This window comes from Parasteatoda tepidariorum, chromosome X2 (genome assembly GCF_043381705.1).
Source record: "Parasteatoda tepidariorum isolate YZ-2023 chromosome X2, CAS_Ptep_4.0, whole genome shotgun sequence".
Classification (NCBI taxonomy): domain Eukaryota; kingdom Metazoa; phylum Arthropoda; class Arachnida; order Araneae; family Theridiidae; genus Parasteatoda; species Parasteatoda tepidariorum.
Genome location: NC_092215.1, coordinates 24,000,051 through 24,024,238, shown reverse-complemented (window position 1 = coordinate 24,024,238; position 24,188 = coordinate 24,000,051). Strand labels below are relative to the sequence as shown.

General features: G+C 27.7%; 2 protein-coding genes across 3 annotated transcripts in view; one reads left to right on the top strand and one right to left on the bottom strand.

The window, feature by feature from the left end:
• Nucleotides 1–10,058, top strand: part of LOC107455078 (arylsulfatase B) — a 28,038-nt gene extending 17,980 nt beyond the window's left edge. For both annotated transcript variants that reach the window (XM_043056367.2, XM_071188140.1), the window contains 5 exons: nucleotides 5–141; nucleotides 3,984–4,045; nucleotides 6,514–6,631; nucleotides 8,529–8,677; nucleotides 9,782–10,058. In XM_043056367.2, coding sequence (XP_042912301.1) covers nucleotides 5–141; nucleotides 3,984–4,045; nucleotides 6,514–6,631; nucleotides 8,529–8,677; nucleotides 9,782–9,966 — 651 coding nt within the window. In that variant the 3' untranslated portion in view covers nucleotides 9,967–10,058. The remainder of the gene's footprint in view (nucleotides 1–4; nucleotides 142–3,983; nucleotides 4,046–6,513; nucleotides 6,632–8,528; nucleotides 8,678–9,781) is intronic.
• Nucleotides 10,059–12,052: 1,994 nt separating this feature from the next.
• LOC107455082 (ethanolaminephosphotransferase 1) overlaps nucleotides 12,053–24,188 on the bottom strand; it is a 66,139-nt gene continuing 54,003 nt past the window's right edge. The window contains exon 9 of the mRNA XM_016072505.3: nucleotides 12,053–23,384. Within this exon, the coding sequence (XP_015927991.1) occupies nucleotides 23,319–23,384 (66 nt within the window). The 3' untranslated portion in view covers nucleotides 12,053–23,318. The remainder of the gene's footprint in view (nucleotides 23,385–24,188) is intronic.

Here is a 24,188-nt window from a genome sequence, read left to right as displayed (position 1 = left end):
TTAGAACGGCGGCGAAATTTTGAGCGGTGGTAGTAACTATCCACTTCGAGGAGCAAAAATGACGTTGTGGGAAGGTGGAACAAGAGTGCCAACTTTTGTTTATGGAGATATACTACAGAAGACAGGATACATTAATAACAAGTAATTTTTTAATTAATTAATTTTTAATTAATTAGTAATTTTTTAATTAGTAATTTTTTTAATTAATTAATAATTTTTAGTTAATTAGTAATTTTTTAATTTGTAATTTTTTTATTTAATTAGTAATTTTTAGTTAATTAGTAATTTTTAATTAATTAGTAATTTTTAGTTAATTAGTAATTTTTTTTACTTAATTAGTAATTTTTAGTTAATTAGTAATTTTTTTATTAATTAGTAATTTTTTTAATTAATTAGTAATTTATTCCTGTATTTTAAATAAAAAAATTTCTTTAGAATAATAAAATAGGGAATTTTAAAGTATTAAACTAAAAAAAATAATAAAAATTAGCTCTCAAGTTTGAACCTATCTGTAAAACCTCACGTTTGGATAAACTAAAAACCATTTTTTTTTAATGAAAAGAAATGAGCAAATGGTTTCAGAATAAATTTTGTAATAATTTTCTATGTTTATATTTAATACAAATTTTGCATCTGTAATGTATATGAAACAGATAATTTATTCCTCCATATTGAAAATTTGTTTTTAAAAATTTAAAAGATGATTCAACCAAATGAAGCTTTGTAACTCATTTGCAGAAAACTTGATAAGTTTTTCCTTGATGTTTATCATAGCGTTTTTAAATTGCATGTCCTCATAATCCAAGTAAAATAGACAAATTTGTTTTCAAACTTTGATACCAAACTCAATATTTCTTAGTCGATAAAAATTAAACCAGATTAGCGAATGAGAATTGAGATTTAGTGCTCAGAAATAAAAAATATCACCTATCATCCTGAATAACTTATGTTCTAATTATTAGATTTTTATAAGCTGAATAAGTCAATCTTAATTATTCAAAGAGGCAACCTCAAATATGCTGACTAAATAGTGCATGCCATAATTCAAGAAACGAAATCAGACACAAAAACGTACTTTTTCTGAATAAATGTACCTTTTCTTTGATGGATTTGGAATTTTGACTTTCAAAATATGGAGGTAGCTGAAATGTGGTCCCAATTGTTTAGTTAGAGAAAATAGTTTTTTAATTATAAGAAAAATAGTATAGTTGGAGAAAATAGTTTAGTTAAGAAAAATAGTTTAGTTAGGTAAAAGGGAACGCTTTTTATATTTTATAACTATCGTTGAACAGCCAACCCAATTTTTTGGGATAACTCTAGTTCAACTCCGTAGCCTTATAATTTTGAACCCAATACAGAAGACTAGGGACTTCTGGATCAAGTATCGGGAGAAATTTGCCTTCGTGGAGGACGTTTTGATGGAAGTAACCAGCATTTGCGTTACATGGAGAGAAACCACGAAAACCTCCCACGGTTAGCCTGGCGTCAAGGGGACTCTAACCCATAATCAGTCTACCTCTGAGGATATTTTACGTCTGCACTGTGGTCGGTGCGAGCCAGGGTTGGAATTCTTTTTCATCTGCCATCGCTGGGATTCCTACCCGGTTCACCTCATTGGAAGGCAAACGCTCTTTCCCCTGAGCCACCAGGGCGTATTTCATTATAACTAGAGAAGTTTTCAAGCGAATCGAAGCAACAGTCTGGATGGCTAACACAATCGTATTTTTATACACCTACTGGAAAAGAGAAGGCCTCAATTTAGTAGTCTGATGTGACGAACATAAACTGCGCAATGGAGGAAAATAAGAAATATGTAACTATGTTCGGGCTATTAAGTTGCGCAGTGGAGGAGATACGAAAGATGTCATTACGTATGGACTACTAAAGGATCAAATTTCTTGCTTATGGTAACCCGTGCTGAGGCCTTCTCTCTTCTAGGTGGTATTGCCTTATACTGTTTGCAGCTTATACCAACGGTGACCGCTTCTCATTGGCAGCCAGATTTGAACCTGCTTCCTTCCAGAAATTCGCTATCGCTGCAGAAAATCGTGCCACTTATATTCCAGCTTTTCGGTCCAATAAACTCTTCAGAGCCGTGGTGGTTCAGGGTATAGAGCATTCGTCATTCCAATGAGGTGAACCGGGTTCGAATCCCAGCGACAGCTAGTCGATACCAATTCCGCATCCGTCTTGCACCGACCACAGTGCTGACGTAAATTATCCTTAGTGGTAGATAGATCATGAGTTAGAGTCCCCTTGCCTTCAACCTAACCGTGGGAGTTTTTCGTGATTTTCCACTCCATGTAACGCAAGTGCGGGTTTTAATTCCATCAAAAAGTCTTTTGCAAAGGCAAAATTTCTCCCAATACTTGATCCAGGAGTTCCCTTGTCTTCTGGATTGGGTTCAAAATTACAAGGCTACGAAGTTGAACATTAGTTATCGTAAACCCAAAATTGGCTCTGCTGTTCAATTACAATTGTAAAATAATATATCCTCTTCAGGGCCGGCGAAGGAAAACACTTTCCCAATTGCAAATACAAAATTAATGAACCGAAATATTATGCAAGACGTAAATTCATATGGCTTATTTAATTTTTAATGAATCTTATTTAATCCTTAATATTTCACAATATCCTTAATATTTGCACTCTTTTTGTAAAATTTAAATTAAATAATAATATACAAATTTGTTGACCCATTAATCGAGTACGTAGTTAACAGCTATGAGACATTTCACAGCAATATTTACCTTCTAAAATTAATGATTTTTAAATCTAACAATTTTAAACAATTTTTATATCTATCGAAGATTTTAAATATGTAATATTGAACTTGGTAATATCGACTTAGTTAGAACGAGGGAGGGATTATAAAAATGAACTGAACTAAATGAATGTTTGGAAGGACGGGAAATAAGAATCCGCCCCAAACGCTCTTTTCCAATCCAGCGGCCTTTAGCGACCAGCTCTCCTGTTTGGCGTTTTTTTAAACGATTCTTAACTCTTTTTTTGAAGTTCAGGTAACAAATTTAAAAGAAAAGAAAAGTTAACATCATAATTGCGGCCAACAAAAGCCAAAAGGAAAAACTCCAATAAAAAGAGAGTCGTTAAAGTCGTTGTAAGTTACCGCCCTGGTCGGAAAAATCTTTTGCTACGTCTCTGAAAAAAAAAGAACCCGTAACGCGAATTTTAAATATGTTTTCGGTATTATATCCTTCTAAGACCCACCTTCCAATATGTCGGACAACATTTGGTAAAATTTTATCACTTATTTGAAACCTTTGAATCCTTTTTTAATTATTTTGAAACCTTTTTTTAATTATTTTGAAACATTTTTTTTTCTGTGTCTGTCTTCACAAAGTGATTACTTGCCTATCTGAAAATATAATTGGATCGTTTGTCGAAGTTTGATAGTGAAAAAAAAAATTTTATGATTAGAAACGTAAAAAATAAGATTCAAGTTACCTTTTGGACAGATTTATGGCATCTAAACATCGTATTATTTGAGATTATTGCACTTAATTACTTGACCAAAATGTAAGGAAATGCGCTACTATAAAATAATCCAACATGATACGAAAACTACTAAATATTAGTTAAGTTATTTTTTGATATAATAATTAAAAATAACTAAAGAAAGTTAATTACAAGTTTTTTTTTAAAGTACTTAACCGTATATATAAATTTTCGGCCATTATTTAAATCTCAGATTGCAGAAAATTATTCAATGACTGCAAACACATAGTCTTTTCAAAAAATTAATATGCTCAGTATTCTTATCGTTGTAGCGAAAGTTAATTATTTTAAGGCTCAAATATGCAATAAAAAAAATTTTACTGTTAAAGAAAGGTTCAAAATCAGTTCCAAACTTGATCTTAAAATATAGCAAATATTTAAAAAATAATTCTTCTTAAATTGCATGAGATTAAACATCTCAAAAATGTAAAGTTAGAATAAAATATATTATTTAATTTTCATTCCAGTTTAATTCACGCAGTTGATTGGTTTCCAACTTTATTAGCTGCTGCAGGAGGAGAAAATGAAGGTAACGTAGTTTTCTGATCAATTAAAAATTAAGATATTTTGTTATAATTTGCAATACCTGAAAACAGTGTTAATAACTAGATCAGACCCTGAAAACAAAAAAAGGTGAACTCTAGTTCTTTATTCTTCTAAAAATCAACATTAACTGATAAGTCTTGGACAATTTTGAGTGGTTATTCTCTTAATAAAGCCTTTTTATTTAGAATAATTAAATAATTTGTTTCGTGTCTATAATTCCCATATTTAAACATTTTTCATAATTAACTGAATCCGACTACATCTTGTGTTATACTTCATTCAAGCCCCCGATTAAGGGCACTGAAAAATCGGGTGTGGGGCAATTTTTGATCCCCCTAACGATCAGATTTTCACGCACTAGGACTCAAACTTGATGGTTTGAGAGCATAACCTTAAATATCTCATAGTATGGTAATTAAATAGTGAGTATGTTAATTAAATAGTGAAGACTATGTTTTACAGATACAAAAACTTTCTCTGTATTATCATACTTTGTTTTCGACCGATTTGGATTTTTGACAATTAAAATTGGGGAAAGCCGCAATCTAAAAAATAGGGTACCAATAGTTTAGTTGAGAGAGGTCTAAGTTTGAGTTCCTTAATGTTAATTACACTTTTTGCGTAATTCACCATATCTTAAACTTCGAATCCAAAAAATTTTTGCGCAATTATAAAATTCGATTAACCAAAGATAATTTCACGTAAAAAATAATTTTTAATAATTATTTATTAATATTTTATTTCATAAAGACTAAAAAAATTTAGAATCGTTAGGTATACAAATTTTTGCATCATTTTAAACTATACAATTTTAAATGTCAGAACGCAAAATTTAAACGAAGTTAGTGGAATTGTTTCTGAGTTATAAAAATTTATTTATAAAAGCTGTATTTTTATGGTTTCATTTCTCAAGAACTTATCAACTGACTTCTTTTGTCTTCATGAATCATATAATTTAAAATAAAGTAAAAATTTTTTTATTTCACAATTCAAAAATTTTTCGATCCTTATTATGTAAAATAATTAAAAAATAAATTATTGAAACTTATTTTTTACATGAAATTATTTTTAAGTAAACGAATACATTCATCAATTTTCGATTCATTTAAAACTTTACGAGGATGGCGAAATACGCAAGAAGTGAAATTAACATTAAAGGGCAGAAACTTTCTCCTGATCAAACTATTGGATTGGAATCATATTTCCCAGATTGTGGCTACCTCCACATTTTGGGGTTAAACAATCTAAATCGTTGAAAAACAAAAAACCATGATAATTAGGAGAAAGTACGTTTTTGTTTCTGACTTCGTAACTTAAAATATTGTCTGCAAACTAATTAGCATATTTGAGGTTCCCTTCAAACCATTAATCGTAGTACCTGAAAACCTGATCGACACAAAAATTACTTAGGTTTTTTTTCTTGCGCATTGATATTCATTCTGATATTCCCTACCTAGAAAAGTGTTGTATTGTTTCCTATGTATTTTATTAGGTCGAAAAAATTGGCAAAACTAATAGTTTAGAAGTTACAAGAATTTTGTGTACAAAGAGTAAAATTTATGACTAAAACATTTTACACATAAAATAATCATTCCCTCTAAACTATAAGTCCTATTGACTTAGTTTTTGTTTCTTTTGATTTATCAGAAATAAATACATAGAAAACACCTTACTTCTCTAAAAAAAATTATTTTCCCCCTTTCCCTCAGTAAATTCAAAATGCTGGCTAAAATTCACTTTGGACTTAGGAAGATGGAGCAATCTTCAAATATCCATACTGGGACCCTAACTTTCATAATGATTATCAGATTTCTCCGAATTATTCCAGTATTCAATGTTTAGGAAATGGTCTATAACAAAGTGATGTTCAAATAAATTACAAATTCATATTAAGAAAGATATGATTTTCCTAAACTATTTGGATAAAAGTTAAAAATTTTACTAAATTTTGGATGCTCTTGACATGGTGATTTCATCATTAATTACACGTCCAGCCTTAATTATTTATACTTCATTTTTATAATAAAGATAAAATAAGATAATCAGAATTCTATTAGATGTTGCACTATTTTTCAATTGAAGCATAATTCCGTAAGAATAATTTCCTAATATTTACTAAAATAGTTGGAAATGTATATTAGAATATTAACATAGTAGTATTACTTCTGAGTTACTTCACAGAAACTTTTCTGCAAGCATTATAAGTTGAATTTTCAAAATCGTAATACATATTTCTAAAATATACCTACTTTGTTCCAAAAGTGCCTTATGAAAACGTTATTTCAAAATAAAATTATAAATATTAGGTATTGATTTACCTAATATTTATAACTATATTATCTAACACTACTTGATGGTATCTATAATAATGGCGAAATTTAGGAAATATATCATAGTATCATGAATAAAAAACATGATTTTATATAATATGGATAACTAACATTTTTGCAGATTCTAAAAATATGGATGGATTGAATTTGTGGAATATGATAAGTAAAGATGGACCAGGAGTTAGAAGTGAATTTATTTACAACATTTTTGACTTGGAATATCAAAGAGCTGCCATACGGTAATAAATTTTCTGCCTAAAGGAATTATAAGTTTCAGACTGCCATATTATTTTACATATTACCTTATAAAGGAAATGTTTCCATATGATACTGCAACTCAGGAAATATTTCCATTTCTTAAGTTGCCGTGTCATATTTCTGAAAAAAAATGTTTTTTTTTTTCATACTATTTATTTGTTAGTCTTTAATCTCATTCTTATCAAAGAAACGAGCACTATTATCTTTGAAATGTTCTCTGTCAATTTGTTTTTGAAGGCAAATTGAACTCTAGACTAATGTCATGCAAAAATAACTGTAACATACTTTCTAATAAAATCATATTAAAAAAATTAAGTCCTGCAGTGGACTGATCGTTACCCCTTGGATCAGTTTATGAAGGGTCCAAGTGTGTGCGGTATTGGTTCTAACTAAACAGTTCTATCGTAAAGTGCTCAACTTCGCACGCAGGTAGTCGGGCTACCGAAGCGGGGGTGTCATCCCCTCTGCAGAGGATCAAAATTGTGATGGCATGTCTTTGAATCATCCAAAGTGATGTTTCCCAGACCATCGCCAATAATCCATTGTGCAGCTCTAGTGCGACGTAAATAAACTACAACAACAATTAAATTATTATTTCATTAAATTTTCCTTTCAATGAATGTAAATCATTAACATATTTTTTATTCAGTAACCTTGGCATGTAGAAGGAAATGTATCTATTTTTTTTTTTTTTTCCTTTTACAACTGCTTTAAACATATTTGTATAGAATTTGAAAACAGTTACCCAAAGCAGGGGATCAAAATTGTGATAACATGTTTCCCAGACCATCGCCAATAGCATCTTGTGCAATTCTAGTGTGGTATATATAAAGTACTACTACTACTCAAAAACCCTTACAAGGTAACAATTCATAGCCAATGCATGGATTCCTTAACTTTCCTTGGTGAAAAATAAACTAATGTTTCCATACACTTGCTTTTACAATTTCTTGTCCATGGAAGATGTTTTGAGAGGCTTCGGCCTGGAAGCCACACATTCTGGGCTTTTATCTAAAAGTTCAACCATTTTATTATTTAAAACTTATTTTTGCCAAAAAATATATATATATACTTTTGTGTGTACGAATGAAGAGTTATTTCTTTATATCTGGAGCTCTAGTGACAATAAATAAAAATAAGAATACTAATTTACCAACTTTTTCATCTTTAACTATTTCATATTTTATCTTCAAATCTAGATTAACATATGCAGATGTTAAGATCTGCTAATGTTAATACCAATCATAAAGGGAATGTCTAAAAATACATTAATTTTCACTCGCATACCAAGGTTAAAAAATAAAAAGATATTAATGATTTAGTTTTTAAATGACAGAAAATATGATACGCTTATTTCTGCAAGAAAACTAAAACCCTTTCAATTTTTACAGAACTTACAGCAACAACTCTTATAATATTTTGCATTGTGAATCCCTTTAGGAATATTTTATAAAACTTTCCATTTTTATGAAAAAAATTTCAATTCATTTACTACAATCATTGATATCTATCTTAATCCCATACAATGAACTTCATTTAAATAAAAAGAAATGATTTATGATACATTGATCACGAATTTCTAATTACAAAAGAAAACACTCCATTTAAAAAACTAGATTAACAGCAAGTAATAAAAAGAATACCATTAATCATCATCATTAATTTTGTGGTTCTCTCTAGCTGTACCACAATTTTTTTAAAAGTTCTGCCATAGGAATATCAAATATAGGAAATTCGCAAAATGGAAGTTCGTTAGATAGAAATCCGACTATATTTGGAAATTTACTTTTTACAGTTGATAGTTAAAAGTTAATATTTTTGAAAATATTCAAGAATTTTTATAATTGACTATAGAATTTTATTAATACTTTTGCACAGAGTGGGAGACTATAAATTAATCATAGGCTATCCTGGATTACCTTGTGATTGGCTTGAAGTTTCTGAATTGGAAGAGGGGATTGAACTTGAAACATCGTGCAATAAGTCTCACATCACAGAAAAAGGTGTCTATCTTTTTAATTTAAAAAGTAAGTCTTTTTTATAGATCTTAAAATTTACAAATAAAAATAATGAAACAGAATTCATTTACAAAAGGGGAAGCATTGTGAAATTTAAATGCATTTCTTAAATAATTTGAAAGTATGTACTTAATTTTCTTAATAGTACTATATGCTCCCAATTATTCACGGTCTAATCTTATGACAATATCTGGTGTGTATAAAATGCCACGGTAAATACTAGCTATGTACGGAGTCCTAAAATTTTGAAAAGCCCTCTAAATAAGAAACATAACCAGAGCATTCTAAATCTTTTCTTGCTAACTTTTCCTCATCTGATCAGAAGGAATATCCTATTCCTGTTGCTTATTGAGTACATTATAAAATATTTAAATCAGAAAAGTGTGAAATTCTGGATACTAAGCATCAAAAATAAACAATTTATATTTTAACATCCTCTTTTGTATAAAATTTAAGAATATATTAACAAGGAGAGTTAAACAATGAAATGTAGATTTAAAATCTATATTTAACTATTAAAAACTATATTTTGTTACTTATTATAAAAATTCTGAATTAATAGAAAATTTATTGTACAATATATTATAAAAATTTTGCAATAATTTATGCTCATTTTTGTATTTAAAACCTTAAATGTCTCTGAAACTTTTTTTAAAATATAAAATTTAAGACATCGCTTTAAAAGTTATATTTATAGTAAATTCAGCATTCTACCCCAACACAGGACTTAGCAACGTAAGTATTGCGTTTAAATAAATTGAAATGGCACATTTTTGGCAATGTGAATTTTCTTAGATGCGCATTTTGAACTATGTCCTATTTTTTAAACACTTATTTCAAGATGTAACCAGAATAATAAGCTCACTGATAATTCAGTTTAGTCCTAGAACCATTAAGATCTCAATTTAGTATGTGACAATCTGATCCCTAGATCAAAATTTATTAAAGGTGTACCATATTTTATTTTGCGCACTGTATATGTTTACATTTTAGGTTGACGATGTGCAGATAGTCTTTCCAAATAGTAAAACTACTCTCTAAAATTTGTTAATTCAAATCTTTGTCTTGAAATTCTGTAAAACTAGAAAATCAAATTATTAAAATTAATTTCAGACGACCCTTTAGAACAGAATAATTTAGCATCAACGGAAAAAGTTGTCTTACGTCGAATGAGACACCGTCTTGATCAAATGCGAAGATCCATGGTGCCATCTGATGATCCACTTCCAAATTTCTTTGCAATGAGGAAATTAAGCAAAATAGGTGCTTTAGTTCCAGGATGGTGTCAAGCAAAGTGAAATTCTTATGTTTATTTACAAATTTTTGATTTATGAGATTCTGAAAAAGTATGTGAAAGTATTGTTATTTATAAAAAGTTTTTTAGTTTGCATACTACTTATTTATTACACACAATTTTAACTCAATTTAAATATCATGAGATTAAAACTAAATAATTGGAACAATTAATTTGAGAAAAATATTTGATTCTATAAAAGCACTTAACAACCACAGTTAAACCAAGTTGTAAGTGCCAAAGGGATGCTGTCAGAGCACGATTTAAAGCTTAGTTATAGAGTGAATTTGATTCGAGGAAATATTTCAAGTGTTTTAACAATATTGAATGCAGACAAATAGTATGCTATTTTCAAAATTCTGTTATAATTAAATTAATTGCATTAAAATCAATTGTAAACAAACTAAACAAAGACATTCATTTAAAATTTAGGCAACTTTAAATTTCCACTGTGCAAAATTTATTTCTGCATCTTCCAATGAGTAAGAAAATGGATCCTCAATCCACCCCAAAAAAATTCACCATTTGAAAATAGATTACATTCAACAAATTCTATAAAATCCAAAAATTTTGAAACAAATCAAAATAGATAAGATACCTCAATCACTTTTGTACAATCTGTGGGCATTCCACCAGCTCAAAAAGTCAACTTTTGCAGCATTAGAATAGTTAAATATGTCATCACTTAACATTTTAGATAATTAAGACTTCAAATCAAAACAAAATACTATTGACAAGCCTTCAATTCACACACTTAATATAATTATTTTTAATTATTAGAAAATGCATCAAAATAAGCATTCTAGATGCTTGTGAACCTTTTATGAATAAAGTATTATGTATAATATTANCAAATCAAAACAAAATACTATTGACAAGCCTTCAATTCACACACTTAATATAAAATGCATCAAAATAAGCATTCTAGATGCTTGTGAACCTTTTATGAATAAAGTATTATGTATAATATTAAAAATTTGCATTGCTGAAAAAGATTTTTGCCAGATTTATTGATACATCGTCTCGAGTTGTAATAAATTTTTTTAGTCTTAAAATTATATCTTAATTCTTGCATTTCAGACATACATTTACTAAAATCATTTGAAGAAAAGTTATTTTCCTGTAGAATAAGCAGATGTTAAAAGTGAAAAACAATTTTTTTTCTTCACAGCAATCAACTTCATGTATGTTCAGAACTAGGAGAGAATAAGATTTTGAATCAATTGCTATTTTGTTCTTTCAGTTTTTGAAAAATGCTTTTAAAAAAATACAATCCAAATGCATGCTTATTTTTTTATCTACCAGTTATAGGCGATAGCAACGCTCTAGCAAGTCATCTGGGGAGAAGACCGGTATCCTGCCTTTGGCCCTTCCCTCTCCTCCTCTTTTCAGTTGTATAGAAATGTACTATGATATTTCTCCTTTTCTTAATATTTTTCGTATCCAATAGTTACAAATATATTTTTAAATATCCATGACGCTCTTTCAGAACTATGTTTAACGTAGTTTTAAGTTCCATATAGTTTCAAAACTTAAAAGATTTTAATCTATTTGAAAATCAAGACAGAAACTAACGTACATTCTTCTTCTATGACTCCCCACACACTTATGGTGAAAGTATGTGAAGTGTTGCCATAGGTAGAGAGTACTGCTCTATGCCACCTGTAGCTTATTTCGATCACCAATCGAGAGTAATGCTCCAGATTGTAACCCAGAGGTTGTCTACTACTTTTGAAACAAGAGAAACTGTTTTGGCTTTTGGCTAGGGGAGAATCGAAGAAATGACATAACCCTACCAACCTACAAGAAACCCCATACTGCCAGATCATGAATATGATGTCTGAAGAAGTTTTCACTATAACAGGACAATTCAAGTAGCAGTGTGTATATAGATCTACCACTTGCAAGCAGACAGTAAGATTGAATCCAAATATAGCAATTAACTACACACAGTAGTTTTTTTTAAATTTATTCTGATGGCAAATGTCTTGGATAGAGCCATTTAGAGTTAATTGATTTGAGTTTTCACCTAGTGGAAAAATCAATAAAACAGTAATTCCAACTCACAGAAACAATGACTCAGACTCATAAAAAGTGAAAGAAAATTTATTGACTGTAATTGCCATTAAAATAACTGTTAGAGAATACAAGTGACAAAAATATTTCCTTTTATTCAGAAGTATTTAAAAGCCTTCAGTTTCTCTAAATGAAACATCTTCAGTAAGATACCTGCATAATGAGCCTTAAGATATGTCCATTACACAAATCACAAGTAAAATCTGTGAGAAGGAAATTAAGGAACAAAATATTCAGGTAAAAATAAAACAAACATTTAATTACCATTAACAAAAAACATAATAATAACTACGTACATCTCAAATTAATTCATTGTTTACATACTATAAATATTGATTGAATAAAAAGAAACATAATTGATTAGGAGTGTATGTGAAATTAATTCTAATAAATAAAAAGAAACATGACTAAATATTTAAGCAAATGCATATAAAATATATTTATAAAATATTAACAAATGGAGCCGATGTTGCTCATAAAAATAGACTACAGTATAAAACCTCACTAACTTAGACTAATATTATTAATGGCTATCTCAGAATATGTTTATTCTATGAATAAATAAAACTTTCTTTAAGACTAAGATTCATCAACAGTTTAGAGCATTATAATTAACAAAGCTATAAATGAGCTTTTTTTAAAAAAATATTAATGCACAAATTAGTTAATGTGCACCAAACTTTTAAATATTCTTTTAAAATATCTTTATCCTATGCTTAAATAAAACTTTCATTAAGGCTAAGCATTATCAGCTTAGAACATAATTATTTATTGGGTTATGAGTGAGCTTTTTTTTTAAATTTAATGCACAACCTTGTTAACGTGCACCAAACTTTTAAATCAAAACAGCTTTGTAGCAATTCAGATTAATGAACCAAACACATTTCTTTCACAAATTCTAAACACTTAAAAAACATTTTCTAATAGAAGCTAAGAGTCTAAATTGCCATTTTTTATTACTGACTCATAATATAATTTCAAAAGCAACTATTTTAAGAAGAAAAAAAAACATATCTAAATTACCGAGGTTTCACAGAAGCCAGTCAAAAAATAAATAACAAAAAAAGTATGTAACTGAAAAACAGAATATCCTATTTTGACAAGAATGTGACCACATAACTACATAATATGGCACACTGTTCAGGCAAAATAAATTTATAAAATATTCACCACAAAACTAAAATTTAAAACACAAAGAATCAAATGGATCCTAAGAAACTTCAGCTTGCAAGATAATTTGATCATAAAAACAGAGGAAACAATATCTAATTTAAAATTTTATTTCAAGTTAAATCAATCAGTGAAAATTATTCATCATTTCATAATAATCAACTACAAATATTTTACTCAATACATTATACTTAATTTAAAAGCGCTTTGTCATTAAGTGATACATTTTTAGATTTCAAAATGCAAGCCTTATCAAGACACTAAGAACACGAAAATTTAATAATGTGCAGGTTTTAAAAGTATTCTTGAAAATTATTATTTGCGTAAGAAGTTGTAAATTTGAAAGATTTTTTTGAATGAGCAATTAGAATAAGATTAAAAAGTTTTCCGAATTAAAAAAAACTTAAGCTTCATTCACTACAAAATTTAAAGGGCTTAAATTAGCACTTCTATATTCTCATTTTTGGCAAATACTTTGTTGAAAATATATTTTAGGATTTAACAAAAAATGCAAAAGCATGTAGAATTTAAAGACCTCAAAATCAAAGAATTCTCACAGAACAAAACAAGCACTAAGAAACTTTATAAGTTGAATGCAAATCAATATTTATGAGTTACTAATTCATGCATTAATCAAAATTTCTTAACACTGATGCTGATTCAAAATAGTTAACTGTTTACTAGATTAGACTGATTTATAATTCAAATCCCTTTTTTCCCAACTAAAATTAATATGTACCTTTAGAATTTAAAGATAATTAGCTTAAGAAAATTGGTTTTTAAAAGAAAAATCATTTTTTCAAGAGTATTAATGGTTTGTGTGTGGAAATTTGTTTTAAATACAAATAAGAAAAATTCAGATATTTTAGTACTTTTAAATGCTAAATATACAGGGTGTTCCATAAGTATTGCAATTAATATAAATATTTAAGAACCTTGGCAAAAATAAAGATGCATAGTATGAAAATGCAAAAATAGTATACATGTAGAGGTCGCAAACTAATATGGGGTAATAATGAACTAGGCGACCATGAGAGAAAAAAATCAGCAAACTTCAAGAATCAGCAACATCACCATGGATAGGAAAAAATCTAGATTTTACGAAATATAAATTTCATGATAATTGTTGCACAATGTACTAAATATTTAACATATAGGGAATTTTATGGTCCTCAAAATATAAAAACTGCAATATTTTCCAGTTATGATTGACATTAAAAGAACTTGAAAAGCCAAGTATTATGTTTACTCATAATTTTGAACTAATATGCTTTCAATTCAGATAGTTAGAAGAAATTTTAAATAATTTAAAAAGGGAGTTCTGAATATAAAAATAAGAAAAACATTTTAGAACATAAAAATGTTTTTAACTGATTTCTATAAATGAGGCTTGTTTCATTATGCGTCAGTATAACGAATTTAAATATTCAAGCAAGCAATAATCAGTGCAAAAATGCTATTTCAGAAGGGATTTTTATTAGGAAACTTACTAAATTTTACGGAATTTTCTAAAAATGTACAAACTAGGAGAATTTTTATTAGGCCAGTAGGACAAATAAATATTTTTGAGTGGCAGTTTATTCATGTGTGAATCTTGGTATAATAAATTCAATTTATTAGGCTTTAATTCACCACTATTTCTAAACAATTCAAAGGCAAACTTCGCCCCCTTTTTACATTAAAGTCATGCGACACCCCGTTAAAAGTTTAAAAAAAAAATTAGTCAAAAATGTTCAAATTTTAGTATGTAGTTGTTTACCATTTTTTTAATTATTATGGCGCGTCCAGAGCAGTTGGCATCTCTGGTAGTCTATTGGAAAATTCAATAGAGTTGGCAGCTATGCGTCACCATTAATGATGACAGAGGTACAAAACACAAATACCTGTTAATAGCCAGTTGAAGCTTGAATGTGTTTCAAATCTGCTTTCCACTCTAATTCATTTTATCAAACAATCAAACAGGTTTTGATGTTGTGTACCTTAAGAGTGACGCAACAATTTTCAATTCTGCTTTTACTTGATGTTAATTAGCATCTTCATTTTTGACAAAGATTCTAAATTTACATACTAAAAGCAGACAATATGGAACACTTTATATAAAGAAATGAACAAGCTAAGTTACTATTAACTGTATTGTCAGCTGATGTATGACATGAAAAGAATAATTTTAACATGTAAGATTTCACTTTTCAGATATGTTTTTAAAAATACAGAATCATTAAGAAAATACAGAATTTAATGATTCTGTATTTTAAAAATACAGAATTATTAAAAAAGTCTACTTAAAAACTTATTTACAACACACTTGTTCAGTAAACAAAGAATGATGGCATTTTTAAATTTCAAAACAATGACACATTAAGTTATAGGCCTTTCTTTAAATGTTAAAATCCAAACTTAGTTTGGGGCAAGATTACAAGTTCTTTTTCTCTACATCATTTAACAGAGTGGAAAATGTTTGCCAAGAACATTTTTGTACTATTCTGACCACAGAGCTTGATAGCTACATGATTAATAGCTAAAGTTCATCTTACAGATTGATAAATAACTTTCATTTTCAGCCAACTACACATTTAATAAATAGCCATTCGTGTATAAAAGTGTTGACAAGTCGCTTTAAGATGTTCTTATTTACTGAATAAGCATTTTCAAATACATAACAATCAAACATTTAATCTAATCACAAATTTAATCTTTGGTCTGATAACTTTGATGTGAAGAATTGTAAAAAGATGTAAATGATAGTAATAAGATTTACATTAGGTGATTCTTACAAGTTGAATACATATATATATATATTTTCAAATTGGTAAAATATTACACTAGTTCCAATGCTAAAAAAAAAAAAAAAAAAAAAAAAAAAAAAAAAAAGCACAGTACTGAAATAATTCAGGGAAAGCAGCAGATAATTTTAGAAGTTTATGATTTGGGTTCAATAAGAACAGCTGAAATTTGCCCTCTTCCTTGAAGTGAATTTTAGCAAGCCACCTCAGTAAATTTACTCAGGGAAAAGGGGTCAAGGATGCAGACACTTAATTGCTATCTAGACTAGTTCGGTATTATTAACCATGTTTTTTTTTATGCTGAATTGAATGAGACCAAAATTGAGCTAGTAGGATTATAATATTAGAAGTTACAAAGACTTAATATATAAAAAGCATAATTTTTGACTTTAGACATAAAGCCCTTTCATCATACAAGGAGAATAGAAATATCCATATTCAGCCTAAAACAAAACTTTTTAAAAAACATTTTAAGCTTTCTTCTAAGTATTTTGTATTTAGATACATAACTGGCCTAAATTACAAAAACAAATGCAATGGATTCAGATTAGTTAAGAGAAAAATTCTGGTCTTAAAGTTTTTTTTTTTTAATGGAAACTTACGCACTGGTTGACAAAGCCCTTTCAGTGATGCAAATCAAAATAAATTTGCCTATAATTTCCACAAGGACCATAAAAATAACTGATACACAGGGTGTTAAGATCCCTGTGGCAAGATTTTTTCAAGCTATCTGCGACAAAGCTCTCTAGCAATATTAGTGTTCTGCAAGATACTTTTAATAATAACGAACATATGTGTTACTAATTTAAAATATCAAAAGCACTGTATTTACATTATTTTTTTAATAGAACTTGCAATAATTTTTTATTCAAATATTATGGGTGATATTCTCACATTTTGTTGGGGGGGGGGGAGAGAACATACAAAGTATTTCCTTCTTCGCATTTTGAAAATAATCATCACAATTAAAAATAATAATTAAAAATCATGAAATCCGTAGAATTGCCACAAAAAAAAAATGATTGATGACAAAATCACGCAAAACGGATAGGTTGTTGTAATAAATAATATTGTATAAAAAATTATGGAGAAATCAATAGCAATAACTGTCAAAAATTCAATAAGAATTATTGCCTTAAAAAGTATATACGCAAATGCATGATTCTAATTTTCCATATTGTTTGAATGTATCGGGATGTTAAAATTCATGTGAAAATCAATAATAATATAATCAATAATATACAATCGAAACATTTTATAGATTTACAATACTAAATTGAGCACACCAAAAAATGATTATCTAAATGCATGATTCAAATATTACGCGTAAATTTCTGTAGAATAGAAGTTTTTTTTTTTACTTTCCGAAAGAAAAAAAACTTTCTGCAAGAGCTCTGTAACGTTCTGCGACAATGTTGCTGCGATTCTACCAAGGGGGTTAAGAATTTTAGATGATATATATTTAGACCCCAAGAGTTCCAGATTATAGTAGATGCAGATTAATTATACCTTTATTACTTTACAATGGAATGAATAGAAAATAAGACAAATACATAATAGTAATAATAAATGATTCAACACATGACAGATTTCTATTAAAAAAAATAATAAAAAAGTGCTCAAGTTTCAATAGAAACTTGATTCAAATTTCACATTACACAAAATTTATGAACCTGCCTAAACAAATGCAAATCATAAAGGAATTTAAAATATTCAACACAAGAACCACTAATTAACACAAAAACATTCTTTGTGTATCCACGCATATATATACACATACGTTAGGCGTTTTTTTGCAGAGAGAGAAATTAGAACTTCCCCAAAATTACAAAAAAATGTAGCAGAATAGCTTACTTTTTATTCCACAACATGAAATGTGTTAAATGTAACATAACAGAAAATTCCACAATATTATATCCATCTAAAATCAATATGCAATTTAAAATCATCTGAAGATTACACGAAATAGCTGCCGAGAACAACACAAGTGAAATCAGCTACAAAGTACTTGTAGCTTTAACAAGTTAAGTAGAATGAACTCTTGTGAATAGTATTTCATCAAGTTTCAAGAGTGTAACCTTTTAAAAGTTACTGTTCTAAACAAATTTGTACGAAGTTTACCTTGCTAAACATTATGTCTTACTGAATTATGTTCATAAAAACTGGTTTTGTTACTGAAAGCAGAGAACTTAAGGCAAAACCAGAGATGCCAACTTGCTTGGGACAGCAAATCAATTGTTTAGTAGGTAATTTATCAATTGTGATTCTTGGTTTAATAAATTCAATTTAGTAGATTTTTATCCACCACTATTTCTAAATAATTCATAGGCTTATAAAATTCACCACTTTACAGTAGTTATGTCATGCTATAACCTTTTAAAAAACAAGCAAAAATAGTCAAATATTTGCAAAATTTAGTTTGTAGTTATTTACTGTTTTTTGTAAATTTATTATTATTATTTTGGCGTGTTCAAATCAGCAGGCATCGCTGCAAATCAGCTGGCAAAACAGCAGTTTTCAAAATACAGATTTTAAATTAACCTTTATAAGTTAAGGATGCAGTAATTTAAAAATAAAAATGACAGTTCCTGAATATACATTTATGCAAATACATAAAATATATGCCTAACATGTAAAAGCATACAATGTAAATGCAAAAAGGCAGCATTTTATTGCGAATTTTAGTAACACTGGCTTTAATTTTGATACTTTTTGGTTTTCTTTTAAGTTGTTGATGAGTACTTATTCATTTCTCAATAAACAAACTTAATGTTCTTTAAACGTAAAATACGAAAATTAGCAGATAAAAAAATAACTTTTCTGTAACAACATTTTCTTAAAGGTAAAGAAAATGCATTTTTAAGTATAGAACAAATCATTTATGATGAACATTTTGAAATTAAAGAAGCAGCTTTAGCAAATCAATGTCTCACAAATCTAAACTAATTTTGTGTGTCTAAATCAGTCAATGGAAGGATTTAAGATACTGAAAATGGTCCAGGTGTTTCGAAAAAAAGGTCCAGCACTGTATGGCTTTCAGATTATATAAAGCTACCTTAACATGCATTGACAATGAGAACAATTATGTTGAAAAAAAGCACACATAATTAAATAGTATCCAATATTTTCCCCCCCATTTTATGAATAAAAATACTTTGAATCACCACTAGCTATTTTATCTAAGCTTTTCAGATATACCTTACTTAAGAGAATATTTTTTACTTTCAAGCTCTATCAGCAATCGAGAGAAAAATGAAAACATAAAAGACATTAATAAGTCTTATATCAAACTTGATAAGAAATTAAAAAAAAAAAAATTGGAAAAAATCAATAAGAGAAAGGGGGCAACCCTTTGATACGTAATTTTTGTTAAACATATTTTTCATACTTTTTTTTCATTATTTTACAATGATTTAGGACAATATAAATAAAAAATATTATATTAAGCATTTTAATATTTTATGGTTATGAAATACAGCAGGAAACACTGGTGTGTTTCTCTAGACTGAAGGAAAAATCGTCTAAGCACGGCTCACTTCCAAACAAGTTTTCAAATGTGCACTTATTTAGATCTAAGATAAACAGTTATTCATGATTGAAATTTCTTTAATTTACAAAATCAATTATTGATAAATTTTTGAATATGAATAAGAAAGAATTTTCTTTTTGGATTTTATGTTTAGTACAAATATATTCCCGATACTCTAACAGACTTCCTTTTAGTCACTATTAGACTGTTTTTTTATAATATAAAATATCAAAGTATATCTTTACTTGTAATTAGAGATTCAGAAAAAAATACATAAAAGAGACAAGCGTTCCATCCTTGTCAAAAAATTAATTGCTCAATAACTGGTTATCCTGACGATCTTTTAAATCAATGCTTTGATATGCTATGCAGCAAAGTAATAACTGCAGGGAATGGACAAAATAATGGAATTACAATCATATTTTGAAAGGTCAGTATCAAACTTTTTCCATTAATGTGATTTTAGTCCAGACAAAACTTATCATTTCCAGAAATAGCATTGATTTTTTTTCCTTTGAATAATAGAAATATTTAAATTTTTAAAGATTTATAACAGCTAATAATATTTTTTACCTCACTTAAGTTTTTACCCTCAGAAGTTTAATTTCAAAACAGTACACAAGATTTAACTATGTAACTTACTGCATGTAAAAAATATTGCAGCGACATAGATATCATTTTAGTGACTAAGTAGGCAAACAGTTTATACAAATAAAATTTTGAAGTAAAACAGATGGGAGAAGCATTGTTATTTTTAGAGAAATATCACATTTATATAAGCTTCTGATTAAATATCCCAAAAACTGTAGCGAACTTAACTAAACTAATAGAACTTTAACAATTCATTATAAATTCAAAATAATGACATACGTATTGAGCACATAAAACGTGCTTCGCAACAGGACAATTCAATGTTTTGTGTGCTAGAAACTCATTGACTGCATTTGATTATTTATGAAGAGTTTTAGTCCAATAATATGTGCCTCTCAAACGTGATTTTCTTTAAATTTCTTATTTTTGATCAGCACTGACTTAAAAAAAAAAAAAAAAAAAATTTGAAAAAGTATTCATCAAAGACGCAAACTTTTCCAAGCAACTATTTTCCATTTCAACAAGACCATAACCAATTCTAGGAGTCCACCTTAACATTAATTTTAGGAAAAATCTTACATTTTTAATATTATAACCACTAACTGATTATTAATTAGATCTATGCGTACACAAATGCTGAATTCTAACAACACACAAATTGATTTATAAAAATTTAAACAGAATTCTATAAAGATTATATTACTAGATCTTAAGTGCTGAATATTAATTAAATCATACTGAATTCTTATTTTTTCAGCTTTCTGCATCAAGGCTATCATACCAATAAAATGTCAAAAGAAGTCAAAGAAACTTAAAAAAAGAACATTAACTAGATATATTTTGCAGCAGAAATAAAAAAAAAAAATTTAATCTATTCAAAAAATAATAATTTATTCAGATACGTGCAAAAAGTTATTTCTACAATGCACGAAGAAAAAAATTGCTTAATTTCTTTAGAAAATGTTTATTGAATTGGTTTTTTACTTAAAAAAATTAATAAAAAAAATTTTAAAAAATCTTATTTTTAATCTAATATAAATTAATCTAACACAAACACAATTTTTAATCTAATACAATAATTAAACTAGCTACTTCAATTTTGAAAAATAAATAGTTTCTTTCAATACAAATATATAAGGTTTTTCAAAAATGAATATCCACGTATGACCTACATAGTTCCAGACCAAGTAGAGTTAACATTAAAAATTTTATTAAAGGAGCTCAATATTAAGAAAAACTATTTAATCAGAAGCAAAGAATTTCAACCAAGTTCAAAGAAAAAGCATTAGATGATTGATATAGGAAAGCTTTTTTTTTTTTTTTTACTTAATAGACTTAACAGCAATTAAAACCTTAATTAGTAGATTGGACAGACTAGTTCTCTCAAAACAGATATAAGAGCCAATAAATTAATATGTTCTTGACACCTACAACATACAAAAATTTAATGTTCTTTAAAAACATAAGGAATATGCATTTTAACTAAAGCATTATTTTAACTTGAAAATGTTCTACAATCGGAAAGGTTGATGGAAAATCAGTAGATCGAAATCTTTTAGATGTGCGTTACATTGAGTACAACTCATTTCTTAAATCAGTAGCTTTAAAAATTTAGCTATTATTATATTATTAAATAAAGAGGATTAAACTTTACACTCTTGACATTAAATCTCATGTTTACCCTCTTATAATTAAATCTCTTATTTATCCTCTTATCATTAAACTTGCTAACTTACTATGAAATCTCAAATAACTATAAATTGTAATTATATGGGTAATTCTCCAGAAACCTAAGAATGGTAAAAAAAAAAAAAACAAANAAAAAAAAAAAAGACACAATACAAAAAAAAAACTTGAAGACCTAATTTTTCCTATCTAAGCCAATCCATACAAAGGTTATTCATTTACTCTTTCTATAAAAAAAAACAAACTTTGAAATGACTAACTACAAACTTTGTTTAAAATTTCACAAATTTATTTTTAGTAATGAATTAAATATGCTTAAAAAGAGTATTTATTATTATTTTTTTAAATTTATTTAAACATGCAACTTATCAAGGTCATAAGGTTTTAATGTCAGTATCCTGATCTACAGAAGTTTTCAATAAAGTGAGGGGAAAAAAATGTTGTTTGGAGTATGGCAACACTGTTTGTTTAATTCCACTATTTTGTTGGATTTATAAAGTTTTTTTTTTTTTCTTTTTTAGATTTCTTTAAAGAATTTAAGAATATGCTGTTTGAAAATGTTAGGTTTTTGAAGAATCACCCATAAACTAAAAACTATATCTTGTAAAAGCTGAATAAAGCTCAAGATTAATGAAGGAGTTGAATAGTCCAAATATTATGCATGTTTTCAAATCATAAAATTTTACAGCATAAATATACCTCAAAAGGATCAAATATTTCTTATACTTGTAAAAATGGTCAGATGCAATGCATCAAAACAAATTAAATCCAAAATTCAATAAAAGCTTTTCATAAGTATTGAAGCATTATCCAGATGCAAATCTGACTTTCATGCTATAATAAAGACATACAACAAAATTAAGTCATTTTCAATATCTACGAAAAGTTTTCAAATTCAAAATAGTTACACCAAATCGGTATTTATCACAAGAGGATTTACTCACGACATAACAGTCAAGTACACATCATTACATGGACTAGATCTACATTTAACTTTTCATTCAATATCTTGTTAATATAATAAATATCAACACATTTTTGTTACAGCAATGCACTTACTTATATTACATACAACCCTTCAAAAAGTCAAATATTTACTATACGAGTTTCTTAATTACAATAAAAGCAATTTCCATTATTTTTCATAATTGGAATAGAAGGACAAAATCACATTCAAAAATTTAAAGAACAATAACAGTGTTTGTGTGGAATGTTCAAAAACAGACATCACCTGTCATTAAAAAGGCCACATGAGTATAATACTCAATTATTCTAGTGGTAAAATTGTATTCAGTGTTATGTATCACAATATTAAGCAAAGTTAAAGGAAAACAAGGCAAAATTAGAACAAAAAACTCTCAGCCATTTCTTGACAGGAAAACATTTTACTCAAAATTTTAGACCTGAAGTTGTTGATACCTGAAAATAGTTCTGTTTCTATTAGATCATAAAGGAATTCAAGTTTCAAAAACATTCACTTAACTAACATTCACACATAACAAATTGAGATGAGAAATAAAATCACTCTTTTCCTTCCTTCTTCAATGAAAAACAATGTATCTGGAAATGGCGGCACATCTGCTGCACCTAAATAAAGTAAATAAAATTAACTGCATTAGAAATTACATATAAAGTTTACTTTTGAAATTACTCATAAGGTTTCATTTGAATTAAAAAGTACAAAAATAATCAAAGTATTGTCATTCAAATACAAAATTTTAGTGTTATTACTTTTCACAGTCAGATTTAAGGAATTCTAGTTTGAGAATAGAATCATTTAATTATTACTGAGACTGTGTATTCAAAGCTTCAAAACCTTAGACCCATCTTTTTCAAAAATAAGCAAAATTAAAGTGCAAGTTTGTATAGAGTTGTAACACTTGGAAAGGAAAGATAGTTTGAATAGATTTATTCATTTAAAAAAATTAGGCACCATTTAACTAACAAAAATTGAACTTCGATTTTTTAAAAATGGCACAAAGTTAAGGGAAGATGCAGTTAATATTTAGTAGATATAACTAGGCGTTATTAGAAGAGTTAAGTTCTTAATAAATTAGTCGTACATAAAATGAAGAATGCTTTTAAGTTTTACACAATATGAATTATTCAGTCAGAATTTCGTGTAACTAATTATGTTCCTTTTTAACAACATTATGAAGCTTATTATGAAGAATTAGAAAACTATAATACATAACTTAAGATATTTTTAAGAAAAATGAAAGGGTCCAAGTTTGATTAAAGAATAATATTTTTAACAAGAAAATGTGCGATGTTGCATTGAATTCTTAATAACATCTATGCTGAAATAATTTAAGACAATAGTTAAACTTTTAAATAAACACAAATGAACCATTTACGAATTAGAAATTTTTAAATTAAAATGGTAACCAA